At 37.4% G+C, this 21,320-nt stretch overlaps 1 protein-coding gene across 1 annotated transcript; it reads right to left on the bottom strand.

The window, feature by feature from the left end:
* Positions 1–109: 109 nt before the first annotated feature.
* LOC126800444 (probable aldo-keto reductase 1) lies at positions 110–2,576 on the bottom strand. The gene is made up of 8 exons (XM_050527816.1): positions 2,453–2,576; positions 1,896–1,993; positions 1,569–1,739; positions 1,260–1,463; positions 970–1,142; positions 721–817; positions 420–572; positions 110–282 (listed from the first exon to the last, which is right to left on the bottom strand). The coding sequence occupies exons 1-8, from the start codon at positions 2,562–2,564 to the stop codon at positions 238–240; spliced, it is 1,053 nt and encodes a 350-aa protein (XP_050383773.1). The 5' UTR covers positions 2,565–2,576; the 3' UTR covers positions 110–237.
* Between the last annotated feature and the right edge of the window lie 18,744 nt (positions 2,577–21,320).

The raw sequence follows: 21,320 nt of genomic DNA, 5'->3' as shown, positions 1-21,320 counted from the left end.
CAACTTCATAGAAAACCAACATTAGAGTGCTACTAATACAAAGATGCAGCAGCTTCGTAGACTCTCGTCTATGTTATGAGTAAAGGCTTCTTTTAGTCACCTTGCTAGCTCTTGGTGGAGTATTTGCAAACTTCCAGGAGCAGCGAATAAGACTATCCGATACTCTATTCCCTGACGCTGCGTTGATGGGTATCATTTCAGATATCTCCTGTATATCTTCTTTAGTGAGTTTCACTCTCAAGGAACTAACATTAGCATCAATATTTTCAGTCTTAGTTGTCCCTACAAAAACATAAGCTAGCAGACTTCAGTCTACTACTATATTCGTCAACTGTATAATGTCCTATTTCAATTTCTTTCAGAAGAAAAGTAGTGTAATGTAGAAGATGAACTCAGGAAAGGTAAACAGGGACACGCACCAGGGATAGGTACCACATGATCACCTTGATGAACAATCCACGCAAGAGAAAGTTGTGCAGGGTGCATCCATGTTTTCCAGCCAAGTATTGTACTTTATCATATAGAATCTTGTTTTTCTCCAGGTTGTCGCCATGACAACGAGGAAGTGATTGCTGATGACAAATTGAGTAACTATCAGTTGAACTAGCTTATTCTCATGAGCAACAAGAGGCAGATACAAATTTCGGGTCTTTACAGTTCTTTTGATCATAAACGAGCTAACAGCAGAAAGAGACATACAAACTTTAGGACATAGGTTACCAGAAAACTATTTGCAGGTAAACTTTCTACCATGGCCTTGCCAGCAAAAAATCCACGACCAAGAGGGCTGTATGTCACTATCCCAATTTCAAGTTCCCTATGTTCCATCAAACAAAACACACAGAGAGGAAATTTGATTCAAATTTAGCGCCAAATTCAGAACCGATACTGAGAAAAAGGCTGTTATATAAAGTTAATGGAAGCATGTACAAATCAAGCATTACAGAACAGTAGTTTTAAGGAGTTTACCTGCAAAGAGGGACAATTTCTTCTTCAATTTCACGAGTCCAAAGATTCCACTCCATTTGCACAGCAGTAATAGGATGAACTGCATGTGCTCTCCTTATTGTTTCTGTGCTAGCTTCAGATAATCCAATGTACTTTATCTTTCCCTCATTCACCAGCTTTTTGAGTTCTTCCATCTAATTTTACGACAATAGCTAGTATTAGTTAGATCATTTCAATATACAAAGAGTTGAAGAAAATAAGAAACTCACAAACATAAAAATACCAAGACTGCAGTTAAAAAGAGGGCTTACAGTGTCCTCTATTGGGACTGATGTGTCAATCCGGTGCTGATAGTAAAGATCAATGTAGTCAACACCGAGGCGCTTCAGACTAGCTTCACAACAGCAGCGGGCATATTCCGGTGTGCCATTAACTATAACTTGAGCAGGTTCAATTCTTACCATACCAAACTTAGTAGCCAACTGAACTTGATCACGAGGCAACTGCCTCAATGCCTGAACACTTGTAACATACCAACTATCGGTCACTTCAAAAATTACAAGGTAACATAAACCACAAAACATTGAATGACTTTAGGAGATTGAAGATATATAGAATACCTTTCCAACCAAAACTTCGTTAGTATGTGGTCCACAAATATCTGATGTATCAAAGAATGTTATTCCTCTATCGAATGCGTGCTTAATGACTGATAATGCAAGCTCTTCACTGACTGGAGCACTATTGTTAATTCCCGTAAACCCTGTACACCCAAATCCAAGCTTGGAGACCTAAAATTATACCAACAACCAAAATTCAATATGAAAGTCAGGCACCTTTTGTCTGTAGGAGATTCATAAATGCCATAGACATGCAAGAATGACGAAAAAAAGCCAAAAAATTCTAGTCTTTGTTGATTAAATTCAAGAATTTAAAATGGGGTTCACCTCGAATCCCTGACTTCCCAGTTGCACTCTTGGAACTCGCAGTGTATCCTCAGCCATCCTTGCTCTTCTTCCTCTTCTTCTTTCCTCCCCAAAAAGTGCTGAAGGGGAAATCAGAAATTCAGCTCAATTCTGGACAACAGTTCAACGTTAACTTAACCGGTGTTCTAAATTGTGTGTGTCAACATGGATTATGTCATTCTTGTTTCAAGGTATCAACATTACCACTGGTTAGTTACAAATCAGCATATGAGTTGCAGTATATGCTGATGTCATTGACTTATTGGTACTCTATATAACAAAACTCTTGATCTCTACCAAATATTTTTAAACCAAGAAAGTTCTCATGTTCAAAACGGGAACTCCCTACCATATATATAGAGACATTTATGAATGCTCCAAACAACTTCAATTGAACTCCAAAATAACACCAGAATCTTATTAATACTCCTAACTACTGTTTCAACCAGTATTTTTAGACTGATTGTTATAAGTTTCAGAGGTTCCTATGTGCTGAATTAATAATTCATAACACAAACGCCACGAAGAAGATTGCATACTTGAACCATTCAAGATGGTATTTTGCCTTCTGTTTTCTGGTGCACTTGCCTTCTTCCAGGACCAGCACATCAGACTATCAAGTGCATTTTTCCCAGCCAACGCTGGTATCATATTCAGATAGCTCTGCTACAAAAAAAACAGTGATTCTCGCTCTCAGCATTATCACTAAGGTTTATCTTTTATCATTTTTTGTCCCAGCATACCAACACAAGCAGATTCTGAGTTTAACTGTTTAACACTTTAACATGTAACCCAAATCCCAAAGACCAATCTCAGTAATTTCAAACCCAAATCACAAGCATTGTTCTGCTGCTGCTACATTTCTACCGTGTTCAACATGTTTACCATGATTGAGAATAGCTAATTCGAGTTTAGAATAGAATACGGCGGGACCCCAAAAGTTTGTGAAGTAATGGAGAATATGAGCAAGGAGAATTTATCGGAGGGGAGGAGAAGGGTACGCACCAGGGATGAATCCCACATCGTCGTCTTGGGGAAGATTCAGAGCAGGAGGAGCTTGAGTACTTTGGGCACTGGCTCTGGGTATTTACGATTTCTGATAACAAATTAAGACTACACAGTTCACTAAAAAAACAAAAAACAAAACTGAGACTACGTTAGGCGCCTAAGCAGTTTTTTTTTTTTGGCATAATTGCCGATCTGCTACTTCATGATAGGAAAAAACTTGCATCCAACCTAGTATTTATGCGTGTGTCCGAACTCTCTTTCATTTGCACACTTGAGGAATTGAAATTCATGATCTTAACCATTCAAAAGTTTAGTTTATCAATAAAGATCAATACGGTAAAAGATCAATATAAACAAAAATCGTTTACTCGGTCAATTGCATCAAACAAATGAACAATCATAATAAAAATTAGTAGTTTAATGATTAACCGTCAATTTATTTGATGCAATTGATTGAGCAAACAATTTTTATTTACATTGGTATTTTACAGTAATGATCTTTAATAATAAACTAAATTTTTGAACGGTTAATATCATATATTTCGATTCTTCAAGTGTGCAAATGAAATAGAGTTCGGACACACACAAACTAGGTTGGACGCAAGTTTTTTTCTTCAGGATATGTCTAATGTTTTAGCGTCAATTTGCTACTTTAGGTTTTATTTCTATCAATTTACTACTCTAGTTTTACAAAACTTGCTAATTTGCTACCCTAAGTATTAATTTTGTCAATTTATTAACCTTGAGCAAAATGTTTTGTTTATTTGGATTTTCCAATTAAATTACTTGTTAAAGAGAAGTGAAAATTTGATATGACAAAGTGATAGTAAAATAGTTAATTTTAGAAATATGGGGTAGCAAATGGGTAAAATTAATACTTTGGGTAGTAAATTATCTAATTATGAAAACTTAGGGTAGTAAATTGATAGAAATAAAAAGATAGGGTAGTAAATTGACACTAAGGTAAATTATAGGGTAGTAAATTGACTACTAAATTTTTTTTAATATGAAAATGACTAGCCTAAGAGCATCCGCACCCATAAAATGGTTTTGCTCAAGCAAAAGGTGGTCCCAGAAGTAAATTTTGCTTCTTTTTCACACACTCATTCACAATTTGTTTGAGCAATTCAATTTTGCCTTGTTGTGAAATGATTAAATTTTTTTACTGGATATATTTACAACCAATAATAATGTGCCACGTGTCGTTATCGACTCGATATTATCCAAAATTTCCGATAAGATTTTAGACTAATAGAGAATTAACAGGTGTCACTACCACGTGTCATTGTCGGTAAAATAATTGGAGCAGATTTCCGATAAGATTTTCGAGTAATAGAGAATTGACACATGTCACTGCCACGTGTCAGTGTCGGTAAAATAATTGGATCATATTTATGGTAAGATTTTCGACCAATTTCCTATAAAACGTCTAATATCACTTATTCTATACTCACATCATTGTGAAGATCCGAGCATATAACTCATCCTTCAATCTAAACACTTAGCAACATTTCATTGTTCATCACTCTGATGAATCCTTTCAGCTTCCACAATTTTTTCAGGCGGAGACAACGTCAACAAGAAGAGGATGACGATATGGAGCAATCATTCGTGAATCAGGTGGTCATGGTGGAAGCATAACACGATGATGAATCAACACAACCAAGCAGTTCACGTCGCAGTAAAAAACCGAATAAGTCACGTCATAGGCTATCTAGGGGACGCAATCTCATGGAATATTACTTCATCGAACGTCAAATCTTCGACGTTCAAGACTTTCGCCGGAGGTACAGGATGAGCAGAGACCGATTCAACATTATAATGACGGACATCTGCAACCACGACCTGTCTTGGCATCAAAGAGAAGACGCCACTGGTTTGCTAGGGCTACTTCCCCAACAAAAGATGACCGGGGCTCTACGAATGCTAGTATACGGATCAACCGCATATCAGTAGATTGAAATTACGAGGATGGGGGAATCGACTACCCTGGAATGTACGAAAGATGGATGATCTTTAACCACTTCCCAACATTCAAAGTGTGTAAACTTTTTCTTCTTGGCATTATAGTAACATGATTGAGCTTGTCGTTCCTGATGTGAAAAACTTATATTATGTACATATTTAATTACATAATTTAAATAAATTGGATAAAACAAATAATGTAAACAAATTAGATATATTAAAACAAATAATGTAAATAATGCTATATATTTAAACAAATTAGAGAAAACAAATAATGTAAAAAATTAGATATATTAAAATAAATTATGTAAACAATGCTACATATTTAAACAAATTAGATATAAATTACATAATTTAATTCATATAATCAAATAAAAATTATAATATATGATAAAACAATGTACTTACTTCGTCCATTAGCGAAATGCCGCTAGCTATACGTTGTCGTGACACCGCCAAACATTCACCCAATTTTTGCAAGAGTAGCTTGAACTTGTTGTAGTGAGAAGCGAGCGCGATTCGGGTCCTCGGCTCATTCAGAGGTTTCTCACCCGGTGCTAACACCCAATTTTGCATATAATCGGCATGAATTGTCTCTCACAATTTGTCCCTCTTTTGTTTGTTACTGTCACATTCATCAATGCTATGATGGACAAAATAGATGCATATTTGTAAATCGTCGGAAGGAAGCTAATGGGTGCCCATTATTTTGGAAAAAGAAAATGCTAAACGAAATGAGAGAGGAGATGAAGGAAGATGTGAAATTTGTTGTGCACAAATTGGTGTGAGTTGATCAAATATTGAAGTAGTATTTATAGGCAAATTTTTGGGAGAGTTTTGAAAATTTTGGGATTTTTTTACTATTTTTTGAGTTTATATCCGTTCTGATCAAATAGTAACCGTTGTCTATTAATTCTGACCGTTTGATCGAATTTTCTGATTCAAAATGGAAGGTCCAAATCTATTAAACCGTTGGCCCATTCGGTAAGCCACGTGTCAGCCATTCATTGGCTCATTAAAATTTTTTATTATATTTTACTAGCGCGTGCATTAACAAAAAAATTTAAACCGCGCCTGACGTTACCCACATGTTGTGAGCTCCGCCAGGCGGTCGAGCAATTGTCGGAGCAAACTTTGCTTGAGCGGAGGGGCGAGCAAACTGTCCCGGTTGACTGGGCGAGCACCTCTCGTCCGGTGCGAGATTGAAAATCGGTTTGCTCAAGCAAACCTCCTGGTCTCCGTCGGTGCTCGAGCACCACCTCCTCCTTTGCTCGCCGGTGCGGGTGCTCTAAGCAGATGTTAGGCGCTTAATCTTACAACCGTTTTACTCGCCTAGGCTCTTGCGTGCGAGTGTTTTACCCACAAAAGCGCCCGCCTGGTCCGCATAAACTCTTGTTATAACTGAGCAAATGTTTCAACTTGAAGATTGTCAAATTTCAATTGTGATTGACTTGCATACTTGATTGAAATGAAGTAGCTAGGAACATGGAACATCGAAACTGTATATACTATGGACTAACCTTGATAGAAGGCAGCCCTGCTACCTGAGGAATTAACATGTGTCAAAACATACTTGGAAATTAAGAAGACATTAGGTCACTTAAACTAACATGATTGATTAGGCCGATATATTTGAATTTCGGCTCCATGGTGGGCTAACGGCGCCTAACAAGCAAGCATGACAATACGTAACCACCGAACGTCGTCTAGTTCTTTCAGGCAAGTGACCGGAGGAAACAAAGCTTTCAAACGGAAGGTACGATGATCTAGTCCTGAGGAGCAAAGCTGATCGATCATCTCTTTCTCTAAATATTCATCATTCGATACATGAGTTAGTGTCGATTCAAATTCCCAAGGAGAATAACCTAATAAGCTAGCTAGAGGTTTTTTTTTTGTCGACAATAAGCTAGCTAGAGGTTATAAGAAAGAATAAAAGGATGAATATGTTTATAGTTTACACCAGCCAAACATGGAAAAGAACAAATGACAAAACACAAGTTCAAAACTCTCAAGTTGAACAATTTAAGTCCAACTTTTGGATGATATGAGTTCCACTAGCTTGTCACCTTTTTGTTTTTTGGCATCCACTAGCTAGCTAGCTTGTTACCTAGAAATGTATAAGCTGCTTACAACTTTGTGTATTTTTTTTTCTTTGATGTCTAAGCAGTGGACCAATATTGATTGCAACCTATGTATCCGAGTTTGCCCAAAAATAGCACCATATTATGAACTTCATACATCAAATATGTACCTGTTTTAAGTCAAAATATGAAATGATACTTTAAACATACAAAATGTCTCACCTGTTGTTCCTCTCACTATATACAGACTACAAAGTCAGGTAAAACCTCTTGCCTAAAAAAAAAGTCAGGTAAAACCTCAAATTATGATTAAGTGATAATTTTGCATGGTGAAATTGTCATTTCTATTATAAATTGAAACAAAGTGTTGTTCATAACTTAGCTGAATTCATGTTACATAAACAGATCATATCCTCTATATTCAAATGGCCTTCAGTACGTACTGGTTATCTAACTAAAGGTTTGCATCGATCAGTACTATATATGATGATCGAGATATGAGATTATTACTTGCCATCTCTATCTTCCGAAAGTGACAGGCAGCCAGCTGGTAGGGCAAAAGGAAGAACGAAATACAGTGATTAATAATTTTAGTTTCCAGGATCATAATAGCTAGAGATCATCGATGGTCCTTATTTTCCTGCTGTCTTATTTAGTTTTCCAGAGTTTTCTGTGAACCTTATGCAAAGCCGATGAGCTAGGCATGCAACATGGTCCCCTTTCTCTCTGTGTTTTATACTCTTTTTGGGTCATGCTTGATGCCTACCTTACAACACAGGCACACATGACTTACAGCTTCACAGGCGCGCAGAGAGAGAGAGAGAGAGAGAGAGAGAGAGAGAGAGGCCATGGATGGATCTAACTAAAGCTATGATAGAGCTGATCATCAGAAGTATAGAAAAATGTCTGCATGTGGTGGCGTGGGAGTGATGATATGAGTATCATTATTTGGGGCCTCCCCACATGCAGCTTTCATCTTTTCCCTTGTTTTACTATTTATCCCCTAGCTCTGTGCTAGTGCATGCTTCTCCATTTTCTTATGATGATCGACCTTATTGTAATCTCGATCTAATCTCTCTATTATAAAAACATTAGCATTTCGTTCATGGTATAAGGAATATATAAATATACCAGGCCTTTAACATTGATTCTACTATGAATGAGTGTGCTGTCCACTAATAAGCTGCTAGCTAGCTTAAATGTTTCATGTTTGGCTGTTTACCAACACGGACTCGATCTTATGATTCATTATCAATACCGAAATGAAGTTGGATCAATGACCTTTATTTGGTTAGAATTGAACGACAGATGAAGTCACAAATGCAAGTTTCAAAACCTTCTCTCATATCAGAAGACTTCAACCTTTTATGCTACAAACAGAAACATGATGTTTTACTAAGATTGAGATATATATAAGCTAATTTGCAATCAATTAAATCTAAACCAGCATGGTTGAAGCCTTATGTTACTAACTCGCTAACTTATTAATCGAAGTGACTAGCTAGCTAGACGTTACCATTGTTACCTTACTCTTGATTGATATTAAACAAAATCTAAGTAGCACGGACACGGACATGAGTGTCCGTATTGGACACAATTCGATACGTAGACACGGCATATAAAATTTTTTTTGAACACGGACACGTAGTGAACACGTTAATTAAATATTATTTTTAATATATATATATATATATATTTAAAAAATTAATTTATAAATTTGAAAGTATTTAGAATTTTAGATGTATATATATGTCAAAGTGTGCATTAATATGATGAAAACATAACTTGTTAGAATGACTAAGGACTTGATAAGTACCTTGAATAACTAAGGTTCGAATCCCACCACAAGCATTCTTATTTTTATCACGATTTTATCTCCTTATATATATTAAAGTGTACATAAATATAACAAAACTGAATCAGTTGGAATGGTTGAGGAGTTGTTGAGTGCCTTGCATGACCAAGGTTCGAATCTCACCATAAGCACTTTCACTTTTAGAATGAGTTGGTGCGTGTCCGCGTGTCTGATTCGGATACTCGCGTGTCCGATTCAGATACTCGTGTGTCCGGGCTGTGTCCAAAGTCAGTTCGCGTGTCCATGTATGTAACGACCCTAAAATTTCGAGCCTAAAAACTCAAAATTTCAAAGTCGTTAGAACACCAAAAACAATCTCAAGAAATTGAAATCATTTAACGTGCACAGCGGATCATCTCTGAGTTCCAAATACAACTCAGTCAAACCGATTATTACAAACCAAATTTATAATTCGACATTACAATATGATGGAAAATGTAATAATCCTCACAACTCTCACAAAGCTCACAAATAAATTCACTCAAATTCTCACACAAATCCACGCCAGAAATCTCACCACGAACAGGATACGAACGACTTCGAATCTCCGGAGTCGTCACTCAATCTCCGCTAATCAGTACCTGCGGAATTATCCCCTACACCATTGAATTGGTGCACCGGGATTGTAAACACAAACCCGGTAAGCTTATAGCTCGTATGAGTAAAATGACAATACAGTTCGCATATCAATATATACGAAAAATCACAATCAACAATATAAATGCCCTCATGAGTCAATGGACGGCCCATCTGGTTGTCCCAAAGAAATATAAAATAAAACGTTCATGAGAAATTAAGTAACCCTTCTGGTTACCTAAATGCATTTATAATACGGGTACCAAGAACGCTGGTACACATCTGTTACCCCTCTCGTAATACACCGCTGATATTGGATAGCCACCCGCTACCCAACATCCAAAACAATCTGAGTACCCATGAGCAGATAATCACCCGTTACCTCACATGCAGTACTACGCTGATATTGGGTAACCACCCGCTACCCAACATCCAAAACAATCTGAGTACTCATGAGTAGATAACCACCCGTTACCTCACATGAAGTACTATGGCTGACAGACTAGAGCTCTAACTGTATCGTAACTTTCGCCCAGCCAAGGCTAGGTTCCGACTTACCAAACATGTACAATAATCTCACATCATATTGTACTAAATCACGTCCAAAGACAAATTAACTTTTTAACAAACTCAATGTTAAACTCACGTACAATAATCACACATCATATTGTACGTTTCAAAATTATGCTCGATATAATCGCAATAAAACTCATAACAATATATTATATAGAAAACTATATATATTCGTAATTATTTACCATTTATACAATATATATATAGTTTACTATATACTATACATGTCATATTTCACAAACACATGCTCAATACACAATTTCTCGTCATCGAAATGACCTTTTCTAATGAATTAATAACAGTACACTGTACACAACATAATGAACTATATATATATATATACTTATTACCATTTATACAGTATATATGTAGTCCACTATATTGCATACATGTTCATAATTCATTATTAAATACCCTTGCAAAATATTGAATCACCGCGAGGGTAGATTCGTAAATACGTGAGATTTTACTCACCTTATAGACTCGAGCGTAATTCCACAATTCCCGATGATAATTCATTTCCTCGATTTAATGATCACCTTGAAAAGATAAGAAAAGAATTTAGAATCGTTTCGTAAACCTTTAAATGCCGAAACAGTAATAATCGGTTACTGTTCAGCAATTTTCGGTTTTACGAAATTACTGTTCAGTGTTACTGTTCACTATTACTATTCACGGTTACTGTACAAATTTACGATTAATACGTATAAATATTATATACATATTTCTGCACGTATAGATATTATATACGTATTTCTGTACGTATAAATATTAATACGTATTTCTGTACGTATAAATATTAATACGTATTTCTGTACGTATAAATATTATATACGTATTTCTGTACGTATAAATATTAATACGTATTTTTGTACGTATACGTACTATTTAAATGTAAATACAATCTCAGTAAATAAAATTTACTAATTACCTTTTACAAATTACTTTTTACATTTACTGAAAGTAATTTATATTTACATTTATTGAAGGTAAAATTTAATTACATTTACCGTAGTAAATAAAATTTACATTTACATTTAAGTAAATTACCAAAATACCCCTATCGGAAAACACTGTCACACCACCGCACGTGGCGGCGCGTGGGGTACACGCGCCACCCGCCGGCAGGCCGCGCGTGGGGCACACGCGCCGAGCCCAGGGACGGCGCGTTGCATGCCACCGCCGCCCCATTTCTCTCCCTTTTTCCCCCCTCTTCTCCGCCACGGCCTCACGCCGTGCCTAGCCCCCTCCACACGCCCACACGCGCCGCCTAAGGCGGCGGGATCTCCCCCCAAAACTTCATCCTCCGATCTCCCTCTATACGAATCAAACAACCACAAAAATCTCAACAAGGCATCACAACAATCATCCTCGGCTAACCCTCACCTCAATCAAGCTCTTGGATCGTCGGATCGTCGCCGGAGAACTCGCGAAGGCTTCGGTGGAAATTGCAGAACCTTGACGCCGTGGTGGAGCTCCGACGCTGCGTGCGTGAGTGCGTCGACCTCTGGGTCGGCTAAGGAGGGCAGCGCGGTGCTCTCTGGGTCGGCGGTGCACGACACGCCAGGCTGGAGGCGGAGGTCGCAGGTGAGAAGGAAGATCGGGGAGGGAGAGAGAGAACCGAGAGAGAGAGAGAGAGAAAGAGGGAGGCGGAGAGAGTGAGGGTTTCCAAATGTGGAAAACCCTAATCACAAAACATTCTATTTATACCTGTTTCCAAATCGGAAACTAACTTCCGACGTTAATAACTTTTACGTACGATGTCCGTTTCGAACGTGTCACATACTCACGAACTCGTATCGACGAGTTCTACAACTTTCGTGAAGAAAGTTTTCGCAACCGAGCGACGAAATAAAAGTCGATAAATTCGTTCGGAAACGTAACGTTTTCTTATTAAACGTTCTCGGAACGTTTCCGTTTCCGTCTCATAACGTTTGCAAACAATCATAATCATTTAAACTGAAATTCATGCCTTTATAGAACTCAAATTGATTCAAATAATGTATTTGAAATTTAGGGTTATTACACGCAATACGCTGCCTATAGCACGTGTCTGTGCTTCATAGAACAAAATGCTCTAATAGTAGCCATCTTATTTTTATGTAGAACACAATATTGGTCACTCCTCCAATTTTTAGTAACTCGACAATTTAGTCTTTTATGTTTTAATTTCAACTGATCACTCCTTATACTTTTCAAATTTAAAACAATTTGGTTATTCCGTTAAATTTCAGTCCAATTGCTTCGTTAAGTTGTTGACTTGGCAAACATCACATAAGAGGGAAAAAATCACTTAATGGTGTAATTTGACGGAGACCTAACGGAATGACCAAATTATTTAAAATTTGAAAGTATAAAGAATGATCAGTTGAAACTGAAACATAAATGATTAAACTATCGAGTTACTAAAAAATTGGAGGAGTGACCAATATTTTGTTGTTTTATATATATGGTCTAATTGATTGGGATTTCTTCACGAAGTTACTTCAATGATCGAGCCTGTATAATGAATAAGAAATCTACCCCAATATAAATGGAATGGCTTCCAACTATTTTCATTTAGGCTGAACGGCAGAACCTATTTTTATTTAAAACATCAGATATCACATAATTCACAAAAGACAAAACATGTGAGCTGGAAGATGCAAAACTTTAGCGTGGAAGAAGCAGGAATTAAAGACCTTTACACATATAGTCCTCCCCTCCCCCTCTATTTATATCCTCTCATATGTTCTTATCTAGCTCTCAAATCTGAAACCTCCTCAAGGAGAAGATGAGGAACAAGAAAAAGAAGTAGAGAAACAAATATTGAGAAGCTAGCTAGCTCGGTTGTGCGCTGTTATGGTGCACCTCCAACAGTTGAAGCTGCCAGCATGATCTAAACTCTTGTTATACAGGAAAGATTAGATCATATGGTAGCTTCACCCGTTTGATTGAAGCACCAGGAACCATTGTCATCGACCTAGAACCTAATTTCTCCAGATATCTGCAATCACTTGCCATCGATCTCCTCAAGAACCCATTTAGGGTTTCTCAGGGGAAACCCTAGAAAAGGTCTGCTGGTATGCATATATTACAGGTCTGTAGTACAAATCAATTGTTCATCATCCGGGTATATCTCAGACTCACAGTCTCTTCCCTTTCTTATTTAGCAGATTTGATATTTCTGACAAAAAAGGAGTTGTTTTGCATGTTATTGATAATTTTTTCTACTATCTTGTGGAGAATCTTATCAATTAACAAGGGAGAGATATTGTTAATTACAGGTTTGAGTGACAGAATTTTTCTGCCATGAGAATTGAGTTTGTGCTTTTGAGATCTATCCTCGTTCATTGGGGATGGTGCTTTCAATAACAGAGATTAGTTTTATTCGATCATGTTTGCATATGTATACATATACATATGCTCAGTTTGGTTAATTTATACTTGGGTGTTGTGGTACTTCTATAATATTGTTCTTTGTTTTTTAAATTGATATAATCGACTCCAGTATATGTGCCTGTCCTATGGATCGAGGACAAGAGACCAAAAGGGTTTATCAAGAAATGCACAAATAAGTTGAACGAGTAGTTTCTTTCGAATAGGTGAAACTGATGTTGATATGATGCAGCTCTGGATTTATTTTATTTCTTTCCAAGAGAAATTTTATATTCAGAAATTATATATTTTATTAGGGTCATGTCAATTTCTGAACTGAACTGAACTGGTCACGACCTCTCAATCTCTCTCTATAGCAAATATGTATGCTTATGTATTACCAAGCTACATATGGGAGTTGGAATGCTGCCAATACATCACATATATATAACTAATATCACTTAGGTTTCACCAAGTATGAACACAGTTGCAGATATCTGTTAAATAGTTTTGGCAATTTCTCCTACATTAATTGAAACAGAAGGTCTGGAATCATCAAGTTGCTGTGCGGCTTGGACAAATTATTAATTTACGTACTGGTATAACTCTCAAAATCAGAGAAATTGAAGAGAATCGAATGTAAATATTGCTAGCTAGCTGCCAATTGAATATCTCTCTGACCTAATATTCAGTTGCGCCATTAAGTTTCTTGTTATTATAATTTTTGTTCAGGACAGTCTAGAGCTCTAAACATCAGAGACAAGTCATAAACATTCATCTGCTAGCTTATCACAGTTCCATTCAATATCCCCATCGCTCAATAGATCGAGCTAGGCAGCGCTACATACATGTATTAATATCTGACATATATACACAGAAATTAGACAACCGTATCAGAGTGATCAATAAACAGCACGCAGCTTTTGAATTCAATGTGATTGATGCATCAAACTGATCATCGATCTTTGGTTATAGTCTTGTAGATAAGGAGCTGACCTAACTCCTTCAATTGCATTGAACGTGGCCTCCCTCCCAGCTCCCTCGGTTTCTCTCTCATATACGTAAACGATGCTAGAAAGTAGAAACTGCAGCACTGCACGAAACCAGATTTGATTGATGTGAATAGGTATTTAGTTCGGTTGTTGGAACTGGGTACTCGAATTTGGTTTTTGTTTGAAAGCTTCGTTTGGCTACAGTACATAACAGCTCTGATCGATGGATACATTAAGTGCGACCCACGTCACCCATTTGCTTCTCACAGGGAATCCTCTTGTAGGATTTTCATTTGTCTTGATACCCCAACAAGAACAAGTCGCACATCACCCGGCCGTTTGGTTCTGATCACGAAGCACCCTTTTATGGTTTTCGATTTGTCTTAAAGTCTTAATATCTCTCAACAACAACAATATATGTCGATCTGGTGGGTTTCTTACTAGCTAGGGTTTCAACAGAGCGCATAATTAAAGAGACTTGCCTAGCCATATATGACATGTAGAAATTGATCGACAATACTGTATTGATGAAATGGTTTGTGAATTCACTAGCTAGCACACCAAATCACCACTCTGCAGGGACTTGTTTAGTGACGTTAGTCCAGTCAATTGGTGTAATTATATCAAATACCATGTCGAATCATATACAATGTCCTTAAGAAAGTACTTCAATAACGTACGAAAGCTAATCGCTATGGTGCATCTACTTTCTAACATAAACGTCTTAGCAGAAATGCAGAATTACATTATATTAGTTAAGTACTAACTAATATGCAGCACAGAAAATCAAGGCTCATCAGTGTAATACCCCTATTTTTCTCTCTCTTTCTCTTCACATGCACACCTTTTAGAGTCAAAAATTTCTTTCTGACCCGATCCGGATCCGGCCAACCCGACCAAACTTTTTCGGCTGACTCCGGCTTTTTTAGGCGACCAGGCCAGCCTAGATCGCTTCGTCTCCTCTTTGCAAGCCTCCCTGTGGTGGTGGATCGTGGAGTAGCACGCCGGTTTCCAAGCATCAAAACCCGGAAGACGACCCAGAAACCCGACAGTGACCCGGTTGTCTTCTTCAATTTTCCGGCGAGCTCCGGCGAGTTTAGACTTCACCACCGGTCTCAAACTCCTTGCCTCAACGTCGTCAACAACCCCTGTAATGGTTTTGAGCTAAATCGAAGGGTAAGAACTCAAACCAAGAAATTTCAATTCTAGGGTTCATGATTTGGGATTTTTCGGAAATTCGGAAATTGAAGGTTTTAAGCTTTGATTTAAACTTTGTTGTGAACTTGAAAGTTGTTAGGAATGTCATTTAGATTATGGTGATGAAAGTTTGTGGTCATTGGTGGTGGTCGGAAAATGGTGGCGGCGCGTGAACAGTAACTGTGAATAGTAAACGCGAACAATGTTTATAAACATTGTATGCACAGTGTTCTGTAAACAGTGAAACATTAAGATTATTCTGTGAACAGTGTTTATGAACAGTGTTTTATAAATATCATTTAGCTGTAACGAAATCGTCACCTGATATTTTACGTACATTTTATCATGCTATTAGGTGACAGACGAAACGAGTGAGAGAATTGATTTTGGTGTCGTGGAAGTTACACGCATGAAATAATGTGAGTAAACCTCACAATGATCATCATGATCGAAATAGTGTTATAATTATTGAATTTAGTTTGAGTTGTCACCATAGTCGTTGCATCACTAGTTTATAAAAATTATTTTAAAAATATGTTTTGGTTTAAATTAAGTGAACCTGATCGTCTACGGTTCATGGGTAAGTGAAACGCTATTTTAATAAATGATTTAAAAAAGGTTTTAGTGATTATGGACTATGATGAATGTGAGTAAATCTCAATATGACGAGTCTACCCTTGACGGTGACTCGTATTTACATTTTCTTAAAAAGATCGAACTATGACATGTATATAATAAAGTGGGTTGTGTATGTGTATAAAATGGTCAATACGATACATATATATAGGTTGCTATATTATATACTGTTACGTTCTTATTTCCAAATGAATTATACTGAGGTAACTATATTTATTTTATTTGAGCAAGAGTCGCTTTGTTGTAGTACAATAACATTGGTGGATTATTATTCTACGTGGTTTTAACATTGAGTCTTGTTAAAACGTTTTCTGTCTTCGAACGTGTTTTTTTTTCTGTTTTCGGACGTATTTTCTATCTTCAAACGTGTTTTTCTGCCTTCATACGTGTTGGCATTATCGGAACCAAGCCTTGGCCAGGTGACAGTTACGATTCAGTTAGAGCTCTAGTTTGTCTATCGGTGTACTGCATGAGGGGTAACAGATGGGTTGCCTGGGTCTCATGAGTACCCATATTTTTTTTTAGTGACATTGGGTACAGATGGGCTGCCCAGTGTCTGTCGGTGTACTGCATGAGGGGTAACATATAAGTACCTGGGTCTCATGAGTACCCATGTTTTACATGATTTTAGGTAACCATATGGGTTGCCTAGTTCCTGTCGGTGTACTGCATGAAGGGTAACATATAGGTTGCCTGAGTCTCATGAGTACCCATGTTTTTAAATGATTTTGGATAACAGATGGGTTGCCCAGTGTCACATGAGTATGTTTGTCTTTAAATGTTATTTGACATATTTCTCTTGTATGCGATGTATGTTTACTGTTGGTTTACTCATACGGGCTGAAAAGCTTACCGGATTTGTGTTTACAATTCCGGTGCACCAATTCGATGGTGTATGGGATAGTTTTGCAAGTGGGGATTAGCAGTTCAGAGGGTTTATTCTGAAGATTTCTTTATTCTGTTTGTGGTGAGGATTGAGTGAATTTTATATTTCCATCGGTTATAATACTGAGGTATAAACTGGTTATGTATTATTCAAGTCGACTGAGTCATGTTGTGGACTCAGTTACGATACACTGTTATGATAAGATGCTTTAGAGTAAAAAAATTCCTTTTGACCCGACCCGGATCCAGCCGACCCGACCCGATTTTTCCTGCCGACTCCGGCTGTTTTAGGCGACCGGGATAGTCTAGATCGCTTTGTCTCCTCCTTGCACGCCTCCCTGTGGTGGTGGATCGTAAAGTAGCACGCCAGTTTCCACGCATCGAAGCTTGGAAGCCGACCTGGAAACCCGAAGGTGACCCGGTTGTGTTCTTCAATTTTTCGACGAGTTTAGGCTTCACCACCAGTCTCAAACTCCTTGCCTCAACTTCGTCAACAACCCCTGAAATGGTTTTTAGCTAAATCGAAGGGTAAGAACTCGAACAAAGAATTTTCAGTTTTAGGGTTTATGATTTGGGATTTTTCGGAAATTTGGAAATTGGAGGTTTTAAACTTTTGATTTAGACTTTGCTGTGAACTGAAAAATTGTTAGGAATGTCATTTAGATTGTGGTGGTGAAATTTGGTGGTCATTGGTGGTGGTCGGAAAATGGTGACGGTGCGTGAACAATATTTATAAACAGTGTTATTCACAGTGTTCTGTAAATAGTGAAACACGAACATTATCATGTGAACAGTGTTTAAGAACAGTGAAACACGAATAGTGTTATGTAAACAGTGTTCTGTGAACATCATTTAGCTGTAATGAAATCGTTTTCTAATCATTTTATCATGCTATTAGGTGACCGAAGAAACGAGTGAGAGAATCGATTTCGGTGTCGTGGAAGTTGCACGGAGGAAATAAGATGAGTAAACCTCACAATGATCATCATGATCGAAGTAGTGTTATAATTATTGAATTTAGTTTGACTTGTCACCATAGTCGTTGTATCACTAGTTTATAAAAAAATTATTTTAAAAATATATTTTGGTTTAAATTAAGTGAACTTGATCGTTTACGGTTCATGCGTAAGTGAAACGTTATTTTAATAAATGATTTTAAAAAGATTTTAGTGATTATGAACTATGGTGAATGTGAGTAAATCTCACTATGACGAGTCTACCCTTGGCGGTGACTCATATTTACGTTTTCTTAAAAAGATCGAGCAATGACATGTATATAATAAAGTGGGTTATGTATGTGTATAAAATGGTAATTACGATATTGAGGTAACTATATTTATTTTATTTGAGCAAGAGTCGCTTTGTTGTAGTACAATAACATGGGTGGATTATTATTCTACGTGATTTTAACATTGAGTCTTGTTAAAACGTTTTCTGTCTTCGGACGTGTTTTTTTTTCTTCGGACGTGTTTTCTGTCTTTGGACATGTTGGTAGTATCAGAACCAAGCCTTGACCGGGTGACAGTTACGATTCAGTTAGAGCTCTAGTGTGTCTGCCGGTGTACTGCATAAGGGGTAACATATGGGTTGCTTGGGTCTCATGAGTACCCATAGTTTTTTTAGTGACATTGGGTACAGATGGGCTGCCCAATGTCTGTCGGTGTACTGCATGAGGGGTAACATATGAGTAACTGGGTCTCATGAGTACCCATGTTTTACATGATTTTAGGTAACCAAATATGTCACTCAGTGCCTGTCCGTGTACTGCATAAAGGGTAATAGATGGGTTGCCTGAGTCTCATGAGTACCCATATTTTTAAATGATTTTGGGTTACAGATGGGTTGCTCAGTGTCACATGAGTACGTTTGTCTTTAAATGTTATTTGATATATTTCTTTTGTATGCGATGTATGTTTACTGTTGGTTTACTCATACGGGCTGAAAATCTTACCGAGTTTGTGTTTACAATCCCGGTGCACCAATTCGATGGTGTATGAGATAGTTTTGCAGGTGGAGATTAGCAGTGTAACGACCCCAAAATTTCGAGCTTAAAAACTCAAAATTCTAAAGTCGTTAAACACCAAACAATCTCAAATAAATAGAAATCATTAAAGCGTAACAGCGGATCACATCTGAGTTTAAAATATAACTCAGTCAAGCCGATTATTACAAACCCAAATGATAATTCAACATATAACAAATGGAATTGTATAATCCTCACAACCTCACAAATAAAATCACACCAAATCGCACACACAATCCACGCTGGAACCTCACCACGACTGGATGCGATTGACTTCGAGTCTTCGGAGTCGTCACTCAATCACCACTACTCAGCACCTGCGGAAGTATCCCCTACACCATTGTAATTGGTGCACCGGGATTGCAACACAAACCCGGTAAGCTTTACAGCTCGTATGAGTAAAATATTAAAATAACTCTCGTCTCATAAAAGACACAACTCCACATCAACACAGCATAATGAAAATCATGAGACAACGAGCAACCCATCTGGTTACTCTAATACTTTCACAAAATGGTAACTAATGAGCGCTGGTACACATCCGTTACCCCTCACTTAGTATACCGCTGATGTTGGGTAACCACCCGCCACCCAACATCCAAACAAGCTGAGTACCCATGATCAGATAACCACCCGTTACCTCCATGCAGTACTATGGCAGACAGACTAGAGCTCTAACTGTATCGTAACTTTCGCCCGGCCAAAGGCTAGGTTCCGACTTGCCTCACATGTACAATAATCTCACATCATATTGTACCACACATCACGTCCGAAGACAAATCACAATATTTCACATTTTCCGTGATAAAATCATGTACAATAATCACTCATCATATTGTACGTTTTAAAACTTTCACAATATATCCATAATAAAAACCATAACAGTATATTATATAGCAAACTATATATATTCGTATTTATTTACCATTTATACCGCATATACATAGTCCACTATATCCTATACATGTCATATTTCATAAACACCTGAAAAATTACGTACGATAATCTCACATCATATCGTACCATTGAAATCACATACACATGCACAATTTTTCTGTCACCGAAATGACTATTTTCAATGAATTAATAACAGTAAGTAATTTAATGAACTATATATATATATGTACTTATTACCATTTATACTGTATATATGTAGCTCACTAAATTATATACATGTTGTAATTCATCTAATAAACACACTTGCAAAAATGTTGAATCACCGCGAGGGTAGATTCGTAAATCAGTGAGATTTTACTCACCTTACTGACTTGAGCGTAATCCTCAATTTCCGATAATAATCCATTTCCTCGATTTAGCGATCACCTTAAAAAGATAAAAACCAGCATTTAGAATCGTTTCGTAAACCTTTAAATGCCAAAACAGTAATATACGGTTACTGTTCAGCAATTTTGGTTTATACGAAGTTACTGTTCACTATTCACGGTTACTGTACAATACTCAATTAATACGTATTTCTGTACGTATAAATATTAAATACGTATTTCTGTACGTATAAATAATAATACGTATTTTTGTACGTATAAATATTAATACGTATTTCTGTACGTATAAATATTAATACGTATTTCTGTACGTATAAATATTATATACGTATTTCTGTGCGTATAAATATTAAATACGTATTTCTGTACGTATAAATAATAATACGTATTTTTGTACGTATACGTACGATTTAAATGTAATTACAATTCAGTAATAAAATTTACTAAATTACCCTTTTACAAATTACATTTTACATTTACTGAAAGTAATTTATAATTACATTTACCGAAGGTAAAATTTAATTACATTTACCGCAGTAAATAAAAATTACATTTACTTTTACCGTACACAGTAAATTACCAAAATACCCTTCTGTCAAAACTGTCCCACCGTCGCACGTGGCGGCGCGTGTGGCACACGCGCCACCTCCGGCGGGCCGCGCGTGGGGCCCACGCGCCGGGGCTAACCACGGCGCGTATCACGCCACCGCCTCCTCCAAAACCACCCTCTTCCTTCCCTCTATCCTCCTACGGTCCTAGGCAGCCCCTCCGCCACCTCAGACCTCCCCACGCGCCGCCTCTAGGCGGCGGTATCTCTCACAAAACTTCATCCTCCGATCTCCACACATCCATCCCAAAATCATCCAAAATCATCACACAACATCAATATCATCATTCCTTACCTTGATTGCACGGCGGAGCCCTTGAATCGACGATGGTGAAGCTTGAGGTGCCGGCGGAGGAGATCGAGCAGTAG

Source organism: Argentina anserina, chromosome 6 (genome assembly GCF_933775445.1).
Source record: "Argentina anserina chromosome 6, drPotAnse1.1, whole genome shotgun sequence".
Taxonomy (NCBI): domain Eukaryota; kingdom Viridiplantae; phylum Streptophyta; class Magnoliopsida; order Rosales; family Rosaceae; genus Argentina; species Argentina anserina.
The sequence above is the reverse complement of the archived record's forward strand: the minus strand, read 5'-3'. Positions and strand labels throughout refer to the sequence as shown.

What these genes read in the sequence shown, in the direction of transcription:
- LOC126800444 (XM_050527816.1), bottom strand. Translation starts at nt 2,564, where the DNA reads ATGATACCAGCGTTGGCTGGGAAAAATGCACTTGATAGTCTGATGTGC. An exon ending in TACCATCTTGAATGGTTCAA is followed by an intron (nt 1,994 to 2,452) that starts GTATGCAATCTT and finishes TTTCCCCTTCAG; the next exon opens with CACTTTTTGGGGAGGAAAGA. An exon ending in TCATGTGGTACCTATCCCTG is followed by an intron (nt 283 to 419) that starts GTGCGTGTCCCT and finishes ATGTTTTTGTAG; the next exon opens with GGACAACTAAGACTGAAAAT.